Below are 16,819 nucleotides of genomic sequence, written 5' to 3'. Positions count from 1 at the left end.
GTTGGAAGAAGAGATTTGGATGTGATAGACCTCTTAAAGAAAAGTCTGGCTAGGGCTGAATTAAAAAGGTTAACCATGTTTCATCATGATGGATTTGAACTTGCTAAGCTGGAAGAAATTGCTGCAGTTGAACACCGTCTGAATGCTTTCAAGAGTTCAGAGTCTGGAGTCATCTGGATAGACTCCAAGCTTTTTCAGAGTCTTGAAGCTCAGAGATCTGAGTCTGAAAGGTTAGAAGAAGCTGCTGCAAGAGTTGCCCAGTTGGCAAATGAGGTGCACCAAGATGATGTGCTTGCTTCTCAGAATCAAGAGGATGTGCTGATGATTGACTATCCAGAGGAAGGTGAACCCTCTGATAAAGGCAAGGCACCTTTGAGTGAAGAACAAGTACCTTTGGTTGAAGATCAAGCTTCTACTATGGCAGAACAGTTGCAGATTTTTCAAGAAGCACTGAGGGAACAGCAAGAAGGTCTAGAACGTCAAAGAGCTGCTCAAGAGACATTGGAAACCAAGGTGGATGGTTTAGTTTCCAATGTGGGATCCTTGAATGACAAATTTGACCAACTCTTAGCCTTTCTTAAGAAACCCTAGGATTCTATGCACATTTTCTTCATATTTTTATGTTTTTGCTTGCTTATTTTGTCATGTTTATTTCCTTGTTTACCTTCTGAACACGTTTTCTGGTTTATCTATTTCAAGATTTTGTTTATGTTTTGATTGATTAATTATTTTATGTCCACTTGATATCTTTTTTTGATAAATAAGAACACAAGAACACAAGATGCTTTTAAAAACGAAAATTTTTATTAATGATTTGATAATGTAGAGTACATTGGTAAAAAGAAAAAGAAAAAGACAACCTAATCCTAATCAGATGGATAAAACTCAGAAGAAATCTCTGATTTCTCCTCAGCATCCTCTGATGATATTTCAATGGGATCTGGGTTTTGCTCTTGTTCTTCTTCTTCTTGTTCCTCTTCTGGAACATAGCTAGCCAAGAACTCCACATAGTCAGCATCATCTTCATTCTCTTCAGCTTCAGAGTCTGATGAGATGATTATTATCTCAGCATCTTGTGGTTTCTTGTTGTCTTTTTTATCCTTCTCTTCGTCTTCGCGTTTCTCTTCGTTCTTCTTTCTCTTAAACTCTGCGATGCGTAAACTGAATCTTTTCATTATTCCTACTTTCTCTTGCTTCACTTGTTTATTCTTGTTTTTATGTGAAGCAGGCATGTTAACTTGTTCCGTTTTATAATCCCTTGAGCGCGTTGGTTTTCGCTGTTGAAATTAATTCACCTTTGTAACAACCACTCTCCTTTCTCTTCTCTTTGACTGTCTTGGTTATATAACTTTGTTTTACTTTTTGATAATGACAAAAGGGGGAGTAGTTACGCATTAATTGATAAGTTCCAAAACTGAAACCACGCCTTTTATCTCGCTTTTATCTGTTATATTAAAAGTTGTTACTTTTAAGTTGTTTTACGTATTTCAAGGAGGAGACTAAGTTAGTTGAAACTGAAATAAATTTTATAAGTAAGGATAAGTTAAGAGTGCAATTTTAACTTAGCCTTATGAGACTTAGGGGGAGAGCTTGCAAACCTCTCACTCTGAAGAAAGATATGAAATTTGTTTTATTTCAAAACATCTTAATCTTATACTAAATTAAAATATCATGGATAAAACATAAAGTTCAGACTTTATGGAGTATCAATCTTAGGGGGAGCTTGCAAACCTCATAAACCTAAGAGAAACATGATAAGTTAATTTAACAACAATTTGTCAATTAATACTTATGTTTGTCATCATCAAAAAGGGGGAGATTGTTGGAACAAAATTGATTTAAAAATGTTTGCCCCTAAATCTATAAAGGTTTTGATGATAACAAAGTATTAATAAACAATTGGAAGGACTAAAAATTTATTTTAAGTGCGCAGATATAAGCATCATATAAGCTCTGAGTGAAGTTCAGAGGATGTGAACTCAGAAGTTCACAAGCGCTCAGAAGATGTTGGACTTCAGAGGTTACTACGTTCAGAGGATGAAGACTTCAGTACTTCCTGTCTGTCCACAAGCTTCATCAAACTCTGAAGATCTCTTTGAAAGCTGTGAAGATTCCCTTTGCTAGTCAACTCTTCTACCAATGGAGAAAAGGACCTTTCAAGTCTGATCAGCTCAGCTACCTCTGTTTTGTCTGTCCTATCTTGAGAACGTGGGTCTTCAGTTTTGTTAGCTGAATAAGGAAAGTCCACTCTGCAGTAGTCAAAGTAACTGAAACTCTTTCTTAGTTTTGGATACAACCAAACTGCATCAAGACAGACTGCTTGAAGACAAAAGGTTATCAACTCCAACGGCTCCTTTTGCAACGACTCTTTTCTAGTGGTATATATACTAGAAGGATCAGCTGCAACAATATATATATAAAACAATTATCAAGAATTGAACGTGCGCTGAACAAACTCTGAACTCTGTGATATACAAGCTCTGAACCTTTCTCAAGTGTTTTTGCACTTTAGCCAAATACTCTGTACTATTTGTATTTGCTCTCTTTAGGTTCATCTAAGAGCACTTGTATATTTTTATATACTTTATTGTTCGTGTGTAACTTAAGCTTGTGTGCTTAAGTGTGAGACTTAAACTTGTGTGTTTAAGTGTGAAGTCTTAAGCTTGTGTGCTTGAGCATAGTTGTGAAGTCTCTTGCTTGTGTGCTTGAGCAGGTGTAATCTTGTGTGATTATAGTAAACTCCCTTGGAAGTGCAAGGGGACTGGACTACTCTCGTTTTGTGAGAGGAACCAGTATAAACTGCTTGTGTGTTTTTCTCTCTCTCTCTTGTTATTATTTGTGTTATTTATCCGCTGCGAACGTAGTTGAGTTAAGAACTTGAAAAAGTTTTAACTTAGCTAAAACACAATTCAACCCCCCCCCCTTCTTGTGTTTTCACACCTTCACTTTTGAACTCTTATAGCAACAAATAACCTAATTAATTAGTACTTGTTGGACAACTTTGACAAGTGTACCAACTCGTACCAAATAATATAGTATGATTATTATCGTCTCCACAGGATTGCGTTTATTATCAACTACTACAGTTGGATCACTATTTGGATAGGGTAACAAGCATAAATAACAACAATGCAAACACAATGTTTTTTAGTTTTTCTTGTAGAAATAATTTGACAAACACTTGGTGCTTTCCTCTTCTTGTACAAACAATATAACTTCAATACAAGCTGAATTCATGCAATTGAAGTTCAAATAATTATATTAATCTTAATTCCTTGAGTAAAAGTCCCTTTAATTTAGGATAAACTAAGATCCCTAATTCCTAATGCCATAGTTAAGCATTAAATACAAAAATTTAAAATGAATACACAAAATGAAGCCCTATTCTGACTCAAAAACCAATTTTCCAACAAAAATAAATTAGTACAGTATTAAGTATTAAAAGTCATATTATATACACAATAATCCAACAAATATAAAATCTAACTACACATAATGAAATAGAAGATGGAAAAGATAAGAGAAAAATTATGAGACAGATGATACCATTGAATTTCCAATTTTCGTCCCCAAACCTCGGGTCTTTGGTGGGTTGGAAGGAGGTGAAACCCTAGCACTCCCAAGCCATCCTCATAGTATAGGAAAAAATAAAATGGCCAAAGACCCTATCCAATTGTTAAAATCATGGATTCAAACCCTCCATGTGCAATTGATAAAATTAACAATTTCATTAACTTATAAATATGAAATGGCCTAAAAATACGTATTTAATTGATATTTATTTATTTTTCAAGAAAATGAACAGTGATAAAATTAAAAGGGAAAAATAATAAACTATTAGCTAATTGAATTAACTTATCAAAATAAGCTATAATTTTGTACTTAGTAAAATTTAATTTCTTCGCATAAGTCAAATACAACTAGCAGAAAAGAATTGTGGTGTTAAATATAATATCATTATTCCATGGGTCATGAGGGGTAGTCGGGGATCATCCACATTGGGTTTAAGAACAACTTCACAAGTGAGTTGGACACCACACTTTAACCCAAAAGCTTAAGGTGTTAGGTTTATGGGTCCTCTCACTTATAGAGTGTTCAACCTCCACTTTTCTAAGCAATGTGAGACTTAACTCACACTTGCCACAACAATTTCCCCCTCAAGTGTGAGTCCATCCACTCTAGGATATGCTCCCCCTCAAGGGGAAGCTTTCTTCATCCTACACTTGTACCGCCGTAAGCCACACTGCTTCACGGGACTCGCCGCCTGACCACCTTTATCAGAAAGACTTTCGATACAAGGAGTCAGTTCAACCCTTCGTCGAACCATCGGCTCTGATACCACTGTTGGATCATCACAAGGGGGCAGGCGGTTGCGAGATGACTTGAATGTGTGTTTATAAGTGAGGACAACCCTCACCTTGCAAGTTAGTTTTGTAGAGTTGAGTTAGGTCAAAAACTCAATTATAAGATGGTATGAATGCGTGTTTATAAGTGAGGGCAATCCTCACCTTACAAGACGATTTTGTAGAATTGAGTTAGGTCTAATACTCAATTCTAAAAAATAATCTTAAATTTGAATATAATCTAGCTATTCACCATGTCTTGCGGATACCCGATTTATAAAAAAAAAAAGTTTATCACCTTTGTGGATTGAGGTGAAAAACAATACATTCCTCTAGTTTCAATTGTTGTATTTGCAATTATTTACATCTACCTAACAATCCATCTATTTATGAGAACAATATAAAAATTAGATATGCACTTGGACATGAAAATTCTAATGTACATACATACATTGAATATCTAAACCGTATTTTTGGTTACCCTTACCATAATTTACTCAATGCTACGTACGTACCTAACTAATATATAGGCCAGGGGACCAAGTGAATAATGGCTTAATTCCCAAAGGATTGTACATCGTAGACACTTCTAGTCGTTAAAGTGTTAAACCGTACCATACATAAAAAATACTTAGATTTGCTTTGTACTCACCTTTCATGGTGAATACATGAATGGATTTTTTTGTCGGTTTTTAAGGATATCAGAGAACTCTTAGCCCCACAACAGTTATCAACAATGTTCCTTGTTCCATGCAGTGCTAAATTTACTTTTACTCTGTTGTTACAATCAATTATTATCACCATTATGCATTTATGTGTGTAAATCATTAAATCAGCTAATATTTCTACTACCAAAGTAGTGCTTAAATTAGATATCAATGTCGGGTCGAGAAGGAGAGTCTCACTGGGTTGAATTAACACACCGAGAACAACCACATAAAGGACTTTCAATTGTATAAACGCACTAACATATTTTGTAAACTGTTCAATCTAAATTCGACGATCACCAATATGCTAAATGCAAGATATTGCCAATACTATACACAAGTTGTATCAACATTAAGCACGGTAATACTAATATGCTAAATGCTAACCTTCGTGTAAAAATAACATGTTGAGTAATTCACCATCAAGAAAAGATGGCTAACTACAAAACATAGAGGATCTCTAAAAAGTCATGAAGTAGGTCACTTTTACATCCACTTTTGTCGTCACTTATTAAAACGGGTCAATAGTTTAATGCACAACAATTTTTGACAACATTTAAAATCAAATGTTGACGAGGTTATAGTGTATTTTGCTTTTTTGGTACCTCAAATTTTAAACTATTTTTTCTGCTCACATAAATAAAAGCATTCTGTCATTTGGTAAGAAAGTGACCAAAACTAGATCATAACTTGTTCAAGGAGTCTAATGTTGGTTAGAAACTATAACCAACATGTGTTATTTACCGAACCATATGTTATTTAATGTTGGTTACCTATTTTAAAAATTGGTATTTAATTTGGTCCCTCAATTTTTTTTTTTTTTTTTTAGAATTTCAGTTTCTCATCTTACTAGCTTGTTTGATGATGTGCTCTATTCATTCATCATGTAGATATTCAGTGTAATCTAATAAGCGATTCATATCAGAAATAAATAGGTCATTTAGGACCGACCTAACAAATCTAGAGGCCTAAAACAAATTTTATAGTGAAGCCTTAAAAATAATAATACTAAGCTTAAAAAACAAATAAAATTTTGTTGAGTATGAGATGCCCTCGTTTTGACTAAATATACTAGCTAAACATCTATTAATATGTTGTCATATTAGTCCAAAATTTTGATTCTTAAAATTCTTGTTTGAGTCGTTTGACCCTTCAACCGATTCTAGTCACATCATAAAAATAAAAATGATCAAAAAATGAGATGACAGATTACAATTCAAAAAAGTAAATAAATTATAGACCAAAAAAATGAATTTAAAATAAGACATCAAAACTTATTTTTTGAAAATAGAGAATCTAAGTTTAGGAGATTACAATGCATAGAGTTTACTTACATTTGATGTTAAAAAGCATTTGTAGTATTTTATCATCTAACATTTTCCTCGTATCTAATTATGTATAGGTAGTTTCTTGTTGTGAGTCCATATAATTTATTCCATGTACGAATTATTATATATAAGCATGATGGTCCACAACAATGGCCTAATCTGGACTATAAAAACTCAAGAGCTAACACTTATGTTGTCACTCACTCACTCACTCACTCACTTGTCTTCTCCCTTTCTACAATTACTATTTAACTTTGTTGGGTCCAAAAAATACACTTGTTCACTCAAATGGCCTCTCTTCGTTTGTTTTTGTTAGCTTTTTTAATGATTTTGTCACTTTCAAGCATAGACAAAGTCCAATGTAGTGGAAGTAGAAAACTTTTGGCACCAACATTTCCTAATATTGGTACAATTCCTGGATTTAAGTTTCCTCCTTTCCCACCAGTCACTGAATGGCCAGAGTATAGATTGCCTCCACCCATTTTCGATTTTCCAAACTTTTTCTCTCCACCATCTGCCACCACCACCACGACAACTACTACCAAACCATGATGATGATGACGACATTATATAATAATGTTTTATTAGTCTTTAAGCAGTAAAATTAAATAAAATTTTCATGGCTATGCACAAGCTCTCCATGTTAATTACTACTTTCTAGCTAGTTAATTGGCTTGATGTGTTGGGTTCTCTTCTATGTTTTATGTGTACAATGTAATGTGTATGGATGAAAAATTAATGTATTTGATATTAAGATTAGGCTTTATAATTATGAGTGTTTATGTTTATGCTAACTTTTTCAAATACTCACTACTAATCTATAAGACAAAAAAAAAAAAATTGAATACTGGAAATATGAAAAAAATTAATTATTTTGTGGCTGCTGGGATTCGAGCCCAGGTCTCCACGGCCACAACGTGGAATTCTTACCACTAAACTACAGCCACTTGATGTTATATTTGCCGAAACAACAATACTAGTTACTAACGAGAACTAATGGATTCGTAATTTCCCATTTTCATAGTTTATTTTTCTTTTGGTATTTCATTTTTCATTGGTTGAATGACATACTCAATCATACAAATAACGTGACAAGATAAAATAATAGAATATACATGCCTCATAATTTGCATGGCTGATGAGCTAATCATTAGTTGAATTAGGAGTTGATCAAAATTGATATATTAATTTGAATCAAACAAACACGATAAAAATTCAAACAAACACCACTTTAAAATGAAAAATCAAATAATATTGCATTAAGATGAGAAAATCACGAAAAAAAACACGGAAAAAAAAATCTAATTTGTATAAAAAAACCAATTATTTAAACTAAATGAGTTGAATATCCCCGTGAACGTAACTCAATTGGTAAGGATATCAAATTACATATGTAGGAGCCGGAGTTCGAATCTCGTACACTCCATTTATTCACTTTTAAGATAAAATTTCTATCTACTGAGCTACTTGAAAAAAAAAAAAACTAAATGAGATGAATACAAAATTCACATAGATTATTTTTTTTGTTTACATCGGAGATCGAACCTATGACTTATAACATATTACTCAAACCCCTCACCACTAAACCAAACCTACTTGCTTAAATTATTCTTAAGAATAATGCTAGCAACACACTCTTTAACAAACACACTCCAACACACTCTCTTTTATTGGTTGAAATTCAGATGAGTCCATAAAAAAATGTGGACCCATATAACTTTCATGAAACCCATATAAATTTTAACCAATAAATGTTAATCCATCCACACTTGGCAATATCATTAAATATTTACAATATTGAAAATTAAGGATTTTTTATTTTTTATAGATAAAAATTAAGGAAACCAAACACACATACACAGAGCAGAGAAGGGAGCAATCGCAACACAACTTCGTTGTTGACAAACATTCACCAACTGCGTTATCATTCTCTTCACACTGTAAGTGCTTTTTCCGATTCATTTTCATTTTCATTTTCATTTCTATCCAATTAATTCAATCATGCACTAACTATTGCTCTTCTTCACTCAACACAACAAAAATCAGAAACCCAATCACAGTTTTTCAAATTTAAGCTAATAAATGATATCCTGTGCCTGCAAGTTTATTGATCATATGCTGTTTTTAAGGTTTTCATATTCCTTTCTAGCTGATGATGCTATGTGTTATTCAGGGAAAAATTATATTTTGGGTCTTGTTAGATGGATCTATAGTAAGGGCCTGTTTGGATAAACAACTTATAGCACAATCATAAGTGCTTAAGTATAAGCTTACATAAGCTATTTTTATAGCAAAAGATAAATAAAGATAATTTTTTTTATATATATACGCTATGAGCTATTTTCATAACCTATATATTGGAGAACTTATGAAAGTAAGTTGAAAAAGCTTATGAAAATTGTTATAAGGTGTTTTCATTAGTTCGCCTAAATAGTCTCATGACACTTATGTCAGTAGATAATCTCAAATAAGTCAATCCAAACAGACCCTTATATGCGACAAGATCATGTTGTTTTGAAGGAAACTGAATCCTTCAATGTAGTTTTAGTTTATAGTTAAAGATATGTAGTTTTGTTAATTAATATTATATAACATGTATTAGTTGGTTCTAGGGCCGGATACCAAGTTTTCAAAAAAATAATAATTATATAACATGTATTATGGAACTGAAATGCAATTTTTGATAATTTATGTTTACTTAATGTGATAACTGGTTTGCAATGTACGTGACTTTGCAGGGCCTTATAATTGTGCTCTAATAGGATGGGGAGTGTTATTGAAGGGAAGTTAAGGTTTTGTATTGACAGAGGTGGAACCTTTACTGATGTTTATGCAGAAATCCCAGGTCATCGGAATGGGCAAGTTTTGAAGCTTTTGTCGGTTGATCCTTTGAACTATGATGATGCACCGGTTGAAGGGATACGGAGGATCCTTGAAGAATTCACTGGTGAGAAAATTCCACGTAGCTCAAAAATACCCACCGAGAAGATTGAGTGGATAAGGATGGGTACAACTGTGGCTACAAATGCACTTCTAGAGCGCAAGGGAGAAAGGATTGCTGTGTGTGTGACTCAAGGCTTTCGTGATTTGCTCCAGATCGGTAACCAGGCTCGCCCCAGCATATTTGATCTTACTGTGTCAAAGCCTTCAAATCTCTATGAAGAGGTTGTAGAGGTGGAAGAGAGAGTTGAACTTGTTCAGGAAAAGGAAGAAGAAGAAAACCAGGGTGCTTCTTCACCAATTGTTAAAGGTATTTCTGGAGAACTTATCAAGATTGTAAAGCCTCTAAATGAAGAAGCGTTGAAGCCTGTACTGAAAAATTTACTGGAGAAAGGAATTAGTTGTCTGGCTGTTGTTTTGATGCACTCGTACACTTATCCACAACATGAACAACAGGTGGAGAGATTAGCGTTGGGTCTGGGATTTAGACATGTTTCTATATCATCCGGTTTGTCTCCTATGGTTCGTGCTGTTCCTCGTGGTCTAACAGCTAGCGTGGATGCTTATCTGACCCCAGTTATTAAAGATTACCTGTCAGGATTCATCTCCAAATTTGATGAGGGACTTGGCAAGTTGAATGTTTTGTTTATGCAATCAGACGGAGGACTTGCACCAGAGAGTACCTTCTCAGGGCATAAAGCAATTCTGTCTGGCCCTGCTGGTGGAGTTGTTGGTTACTCGCAAACTCTTTTCGATCTTGAAACAGAAAAGCCACTGATTGGCTTTGATATGGGAGGTACATCCACAGATGTGAGTCGATATGCTGGAAGTTATGAGCAAGTACTGGAAACACAAATTGCTGGTGCCATAATACAAGCACCTCAGCTTGACATAAACACTGTGGCTGCTGGAGGTGGTTCGAAGTTGAAGTTCCAATTTGGTGCTTTTCAAGTTGGACCAGAATCGGTTGGAGCACACCCCGGACCTGTATGTTATCGGAAAGGTGGAGAGTTGGCAATTACAGATGCCAATCTAGTTCTCGGTTATGTCATTCCTGATTATTTCCCATCCATATTTGGGCCGAATGAGGACCAGCCTCTTGATGTCAAGTCAACAAGAGAAAAATTTGAGAAGCTTGCCGGGAATATAAATGCTTATCGAAAGAATCAGGATCCATCTGCTAAAGACATGACGGTGGAAGAGATTGCTCTTGGCTTTGTGGATGTTGCTAATGAGACAATGTGTCGTCCAATAAGGCAGTTGACTGAAATGAAGGGCCATGAGACAAAGAACCATGCACTTGCCTGCTTTGGAGGTGCTGGACCCCAGCATGCTTGTGCGATAGCTAGGTCTCTAGGTATGAAAGAAGTTCTTATTCACAAATTTTGTGGGATCTTAAGTGCATATGGAATGGGATTGGCAAATGTTGTAGAAGAGGCGCAGGAGCCTTATGCTGCAGTTTATGCAACTGAATCTACGTTTGAAGCTTCACAACGAGAAGCTGTGTTACTTAAACAAGTTAAGCAGAAGTTGCAAAGTCAAGGATTTAAAGAGGAAAATATTTCAACGGAGACATATTTAAATTTGAGATATGAAGGCACAGACACTGCCATTATGGTGAAAAGGCAGATAGTTGAAGATGGAATACCATTTGACTATGCTACCGAGTTTGTGAGACTGTTTCAGCAGGAGTACGGTTTTAAACTCCAGAACAGAAATATTGTGATCTGTGATGTTAGAGTACGTGGTATAGGAGTTACCAATATATTGAGACCACAGGCCATAGAACCTGTCTCTGGCAATCCTATAGTTGAAGGCTATTATAAGGTTTACTTTGGAAATGGTTGGCAGGAAACACCTCTCTATAAACTTGAAAAGCTGGGGTATGGCCATATGATGTCTGGCCCGGCAATTGTCATGAATGGTAATAGCACCGTGATTGTAGAACCCAACTGGAGAGCCATTATAACAAAATACGGAAATATCAAAATTGAAATTGATTCACCTTTGAGCAGCATTAAGATATCAGATAAAATTGCAGATGTTGTACAGCTCTCTATTTTCAATCACAGATTTATGGGTATAGCTGAGCAGATGGGAAGGACTTTGCAAAGAACTTCAATCTCAACAAATATCAAAGAACGGCTTGATTTTTCTTGTGCTCTATTTGATCCTAATGGTGGTCTAGTTGCAAATGCACCTCATGTTCCTGTCCATCTAGGAGCAATGTCTAGTACAGTTCGGTGGCAACTCAATTACTGGAGTGACAATTTGAATGAAGGAGATGTTTTGGTCACTAATCATCCTTCAGCCGGAGGTAGCCATCTTCCTGATATAACCGTTGTTACACCTGTTTTCTTTAATGGGAAGTTGGTATTTTTTGTTGCAAATAGAGGGCATCATGCAGAGATTGGGGGTATTACTCCTGGAAGCATGCCTCCATTTTCAAAGTCAATATTGGAGGAAGGAGCTGCCATTAAGACATTTAAGCTTGTTGAAAAAGGCATCTTTCAAGAAGAGGGGATTATTAAGCTTTTACAGTTCCCAAGCTCTGATGACCGTGGAACTAAGATCCGAGGAACTCGCAGGATTCAAGATAACCTATCTGATTTGCATGCACAAGTAGCATCAAATCAAAGAGGAATTTGTTTAGTCCTGGAGCTTATTGAGCAGTATGGACTGGAAACCGTTCAAGCTTACATGAATTATGTACAAATGAATGCAGAAGGAGCAGTAAGAGAGATGCTGAAATCAGTTGGTCGTAGAATTTCATCCGAGTCAAATGAAAACTCCGTGACAATTGAAGAAGAGGATTACATGGATGATGGATCCGTTATTCATTTGAAACTGAGCATTGACTCTAACAAAGGAGAAGCAGTTTTTGATTTTAGTGGGACCAGTGCGGAAGTTTATGGTAATTGGAATGCACCAGAAGCTGTAACAGCTGCAGCTGTCATATATTGCATTCGCTGTTTAGTGGATGTTGATATTCCTCTCAATCAAGGGTGTTTGGCTCCAGTGAAGATTCTTATTCCAGAAGGCTCATTTCTCTCTCCTAGTGATAGTGCAGCTGTAGTAGGAGGTAATGTCCTTACATCTCAGAGAATCACTGATGTTGTATTTACTGCATTTCAGGCTTGTGCTTGTTCACAAGGTTGTATGAATAATCTTACGTTTGGAGATGATACTTTTGGATACTATGAAACCATTGGAGGTGGGAGTGGGGCTGGTCCTACATGGGAAGGGACCAGTGGGGTACAATGCCACATGACAAATACAAGAATGACTGATCCAGAGATATTTGAGCAAAGATATCCAGTGATTCTGCACAAGTTTGGACTTAGAGCAAACAGCGGGGGAGATGGATTTCACAAAGGTGGTGACGGGCTTCTCAGGGAAATAGAGTTTAGACGTCCAGTAACTGTTAGCATTCTTTCTGAGAGACGTGTACATGCACCAAGAGGGCTGAAGGGAGGAAAAGACGGTGCACGTGGTGCTAATTACATTCTAAAGAAAGATAAACGAACGATTAATCTTGGTGGTAAGAATTCTGTTGAGGTGCTTCCTGGAGAAATTCTTCAGATTTTGACTCCTGGGGGTGGTGGATGGGGTTCTCCAGTGTAAGGTTTCTTTCTTTTGGATGAGAAAAGTCAATAAAACAGCTTCATGTTTGATGTTTTACTGATGTAGTGTCAAAATTGTGTTGTAATGGAGAAATGCACTACACATCTTTGATGCAAATCAATTCAAATAATGATATTTCTGTCTCCATTTATTTGTTCAATTACTTTCAGAAATCTCCACCTTAATTTGAGCATGAAAAGAGCTTTAAATATTGTCCTTCAAGGTAATGTTTTTATGTGGTGAGGTGATAATATTATGTTATCATTCCTATACTCATATTTCTTGGTTATCTATCACCAGTTACATATTGATCGATGAGAACTTTTTAAGGTTCCCATAATGTCTCATTCAGAGTTAAAGCTATAGGTAATATAACTAATCACTCACACACGAAAAAACCTACTGCTGAGTCGCCGACTACTAAGCTATATTCATTCAGACCTCAAATCTTAATTAAGTTAGACATTTTTCTCTGTGCATTAATTCATTGAGAGTGTGTATAATAGCAGAAAAAAGAATAGTAAAGAACTAGAGGAAACACAATCCATTTATTTGTATCACAATTGCGTCGTTATTATAGTTAGCAATGTGAAAACATATACAAGATAGGTTACATTAGTGGCATACTCAGTTATCCCTATACACAAATTTAAAACTATAAACAGATCAAACCAGAAAATAGAGAAGCCAATAGTATAAATACTACAGAGCATATCAACTTATAAGTGGGATGTTTGCCTCACTCAGTCCCACCATTGGTGTACTGCAACTCCCTCATCTATAAGCCTTCCATACAAAGCCAAGCACTCCCAATATGCTCGACCGCTGTTCTTTCTCTTCCCGGTTTGCCACCATTCATTGTTACATTGAAGGAACAATTCATCCACTAAGCAAATCGTCTTTTTCCTCATCATTTCCTCCACCACATTTGCTTCAGCCTTCATCACAACATACTCATCCTCCCTCACATGCTTAGATAACCAAGCAGAAAAATCATTTTGGGGCACATCCGGCTCTTCCAGTGCAACCTGTAAACTGTGAATTTGAAATTTCATACCCTTCTTTGGGTAGTTTCTCTCAAACCATTCAATTGCAGCTTTGTTTTCGTCATGCAAACCCACACCAATGAAGACTCTTCGCTTATAACCTTCAAGAGAATCTCCCATCAATTCAGGCAAGTAGTTGATCTTCAAGTTTGTGTTTGATTCATCAGAATCCTGTCTTGGCGGCTCAAGAAGCGCATCTTCAAGACCCTTTAAAGCATTCATCCTAGCCACCGTCGCAAACTGACAAAGCCTCCTTTTCGGCGAATTATCTACCAATCTATTCTCCAAACCAATTTTCCTCAATGCAACAAAAATAGAATCATATCGCCTAAGATACACAACTTTATAATTAGATTGTTTTCTAAAACCAGCATCAGACGAATCATCAACACTCAACGGAAAAGCTACAACGCCGTTAATTTTCAAAACACGATCAGCAGAAACAGCATCTTCAAAGCTTGTAGTAAACACAAAATCATAAGACTCATGCATAACCAAATCAACCTCACTGTTCCAATTCAACAAAGAAGCACCACCTTGAAACCCAACTGGAGGACTCATAATAAGAGCCTTATGCTCCTTTTTAAGAAGACCTTCATCACCCAAATCATGAAGAATGGAATTCAAAACATCAACATTGATTGATACAGAAGATGAAGCAGTAACAAAAACAGTAGCATCAAAACTAGGAACAAGTAACCCTTTTAGAAAGGAACACAAAAAAGGAAACACAACAAAAACCAAAGCCAAAAACAAAAACTGTGACAGAATACGTAAAAACCGTGCATCAGGAACCTTAATAATCAAAAAAGCATCAAAATTGAAACCAACCCTTCCACCTTGAAAAAACTGCTTACCCATTATTGTTAAGGTAAAAACAAAACAAAGAGAACCCAGATGAAGAAAAGAGAAGATGAATAGTGAAATGTGGTGAAAAGTGAAAAAAGATTGAAACTTTATCGACTGCAGAATCTTGCAGCGGTGTGATTACCACCCACAAGAGCCACACGTGTGGTTTGATTCACAAAAGAAAGAAGGGTTAACTGTTTCATCCTCTCAACCTCTTCCATGATGATTTGTCGTTTTGGTTGCTTCAGCCGGTTGTTGCTGCCATGAACAACACTGTAAGAGGAAAAGAGGATGAATCAGAAAACCAAAGTGTGTGTGGATTGATGGATGAATGATGAATGAATGAATGAATCAAATGTGAATTTATTATTAATGGAGAGATTAAAAATGGTTTTGCTTGAATTAGGAATTGGGTTTGATTTTGATTCCGCGTAAGAAAATTGTTGTTGTGATTAGTTTTTGATTAAATTTAGAATTTTCTGAGGTTGGATAAGTTGTTCTTCATTCATGCTTCTTTCTCATTGTAAATTGGTGGAACAGGGTGTTGTTTTCTTGGCTTTGCTAGCTCAAATTGGAATTCTTTTTCTTTCTATTTTTAATTATTTTTTTATTTTTCTATTTTTTTAGGTCAAGATTTTTCAAATTATTTTATTAATGGCAATATTAATAAATTAATTAAATATAATTAGATCTTAAAAAATGTGAGTATAATTGTTTTCTTGAGGTTAGCTTAGTCGATAAGGTCATCACATATATGCAGCGTCGGCTCCACTTATTTACTTTAAGGGTAAATTCTAACCTAACTAACCACTACACTACTTGACAAAAACAAACAAAAAATGTAAGTATCATTAGATTTTTAATATTAAAAATATTAATTATATCAATTTGTGTATAATATCCTTATTATTTTGTTAGTTGTTTGATGAAATTTTTCTTTTATTGTATATTATTTTTTAAAAATTGTTGGGGTATAGAGATAAATGTAAGGGTAAAAAACAAAATTTCCTAAGGACTTTCATAAATGAGGATCCTCTCAGCCCTTCCATTGGTCCAGCCCAATTTCAACTTTTGATCCAATATCTAAAAATATTTGACTGGACTGAACTGCTGAGAAAAAAATAAGAACTTTTCTCTCTCGACTCCCCTCATTTCTTTTCTACCCCCCAAAAATGTCATTTTGTCCTTTGCGGTATGAAAATATTTTGCCAACAAACTTCAGTTTATATAAACCGAAGTTTTTAAACATGGAGAAAAAATTCGGTTTATATAAACCGAAATAACATATACCCCCAAAAAGAAGGAAAATTTATGTGAAAATTCGTGTAGAGCTACCTGTGGTAAATTTAGCATATCTCTCTGAATATAGGTCTTATGCTAATGATTTTTAATCCAGTGTAAAGAAGACAAAATTTACTACACGATTGACACCGGAATTATTAAATTTCATTAAGTATAGTATGAGAAAAACTACCTACAAGTTTGAGGAAAGTTTCTGCAAAATGTTGTAGAGATACCTGTGGTAAATTTCACATAACTCTCTGAATATAAGTCGTATGCTAATGATTTTTAATCCAGTGTAAAGAAGACAAAATTTGATACAAGATTGACACCGGAATTGTTAAATTTCATTAAGTATAGTATGATAAAATCTACCTACAAGTTTGAGAAAAGTTTATGCTCTGTTTCTGTACCAGTACCCATTATTTGGTCAAACTGAACCAATTGGATAGTTAACCCTCAAAACAAAAATTATATTTGTACTCTTGACACCCTAAGCTTTCCAACGAGTGGTCGTTTACTCAAATCGGACATGGTTTAGTATTTCAAATAAATTGTGGAAGTTGAGGGTCTCATGCAGAATTTATGCAGGAAAGCTGAAAAAAAATTTGGAACACAATATTTCGGTTTATATAAACCGAATTTTTTTTAGCATGACAAAAAAATTCGGTTCGTATAAACCGAAGTACCCCCAAGGACAA

The 16,819-nt window shown here is 35.2% G+C and overlaps 2 protein-coding genes and 1 non-coding gene across 3 annotated transcripts; 1 reads left to right on the top strand and 2 right to left on the bottom strand.

The window, feature by feature from the left end:
- Positions 1-7,253: 7,253 nt before the first annotated feature.
- On the bottom strand, positions 7,254-7,325 carry TRNAH-GUG. Its single transcript has one exon. It is a non-coding gene; the product is annotated as a tRNA-His (tRNA).
- An 859-nt stretch (positions 7,326-8,184) lies between these two features.
- On the top strand, positions 8,185-13,089 carry LOC123912756 (5-oxoprolinase). Its single transcript, XM_045963319.1, has 2 exons — positions 8,185-8,318; positions 9,117-13,089. Exon 2 carries the CDS (start codon positions 9,142-9,144, stop codon positions 12,940-12,942), a length of 3,801 nt encoding a protein of 1,266 aa, XP_045819275.1. The 5' UTR covers positions 8,185-8,318; positions 9,117-9,141; the 3' UTR covers positions 12,943-13,089.
- Positions 13,090-13,460: 371 nt separating this feature from the next.
- LOC123912757 lies at positions 13,461-15,417 on the bottom strand. The gene has a single exon (XM_045963320.1). It carries the CDS (start codon positions 14,847-14,849, stop codon positions 13,686-13,688), a length of 1,164 nt encoding a protein of 387 aa, XP_045819276.1. The 5' UTR covers positions 14,850-15,417; the 3' UTR covers positions 13,461-13,685.
- Positions 15,418-16,819: the final 1,402 nt, after the last annotated feature.

Source organism: Trifolium pratense, linkage group LG3 (assembly GCF_020283565.1).
Source record: "Trifolium pratense cultivar HEN17-A07 linkage group LG3, ARS_RC_1.1, whole genome shotgun sequence".
In the NCBI taxonomy this organism is placed as follows: Eukaryota; Viridiplantae; Streptophyta; class Magnoliopsida; order Fabales; family Fabaceae; genus Trifolium; species Trifolium pratense.
The sequence above is the reverse complement of the archived record's forward strand: the minus strand, read 5'-3'. Positions and strand labels throughout refer to the sequence as shown.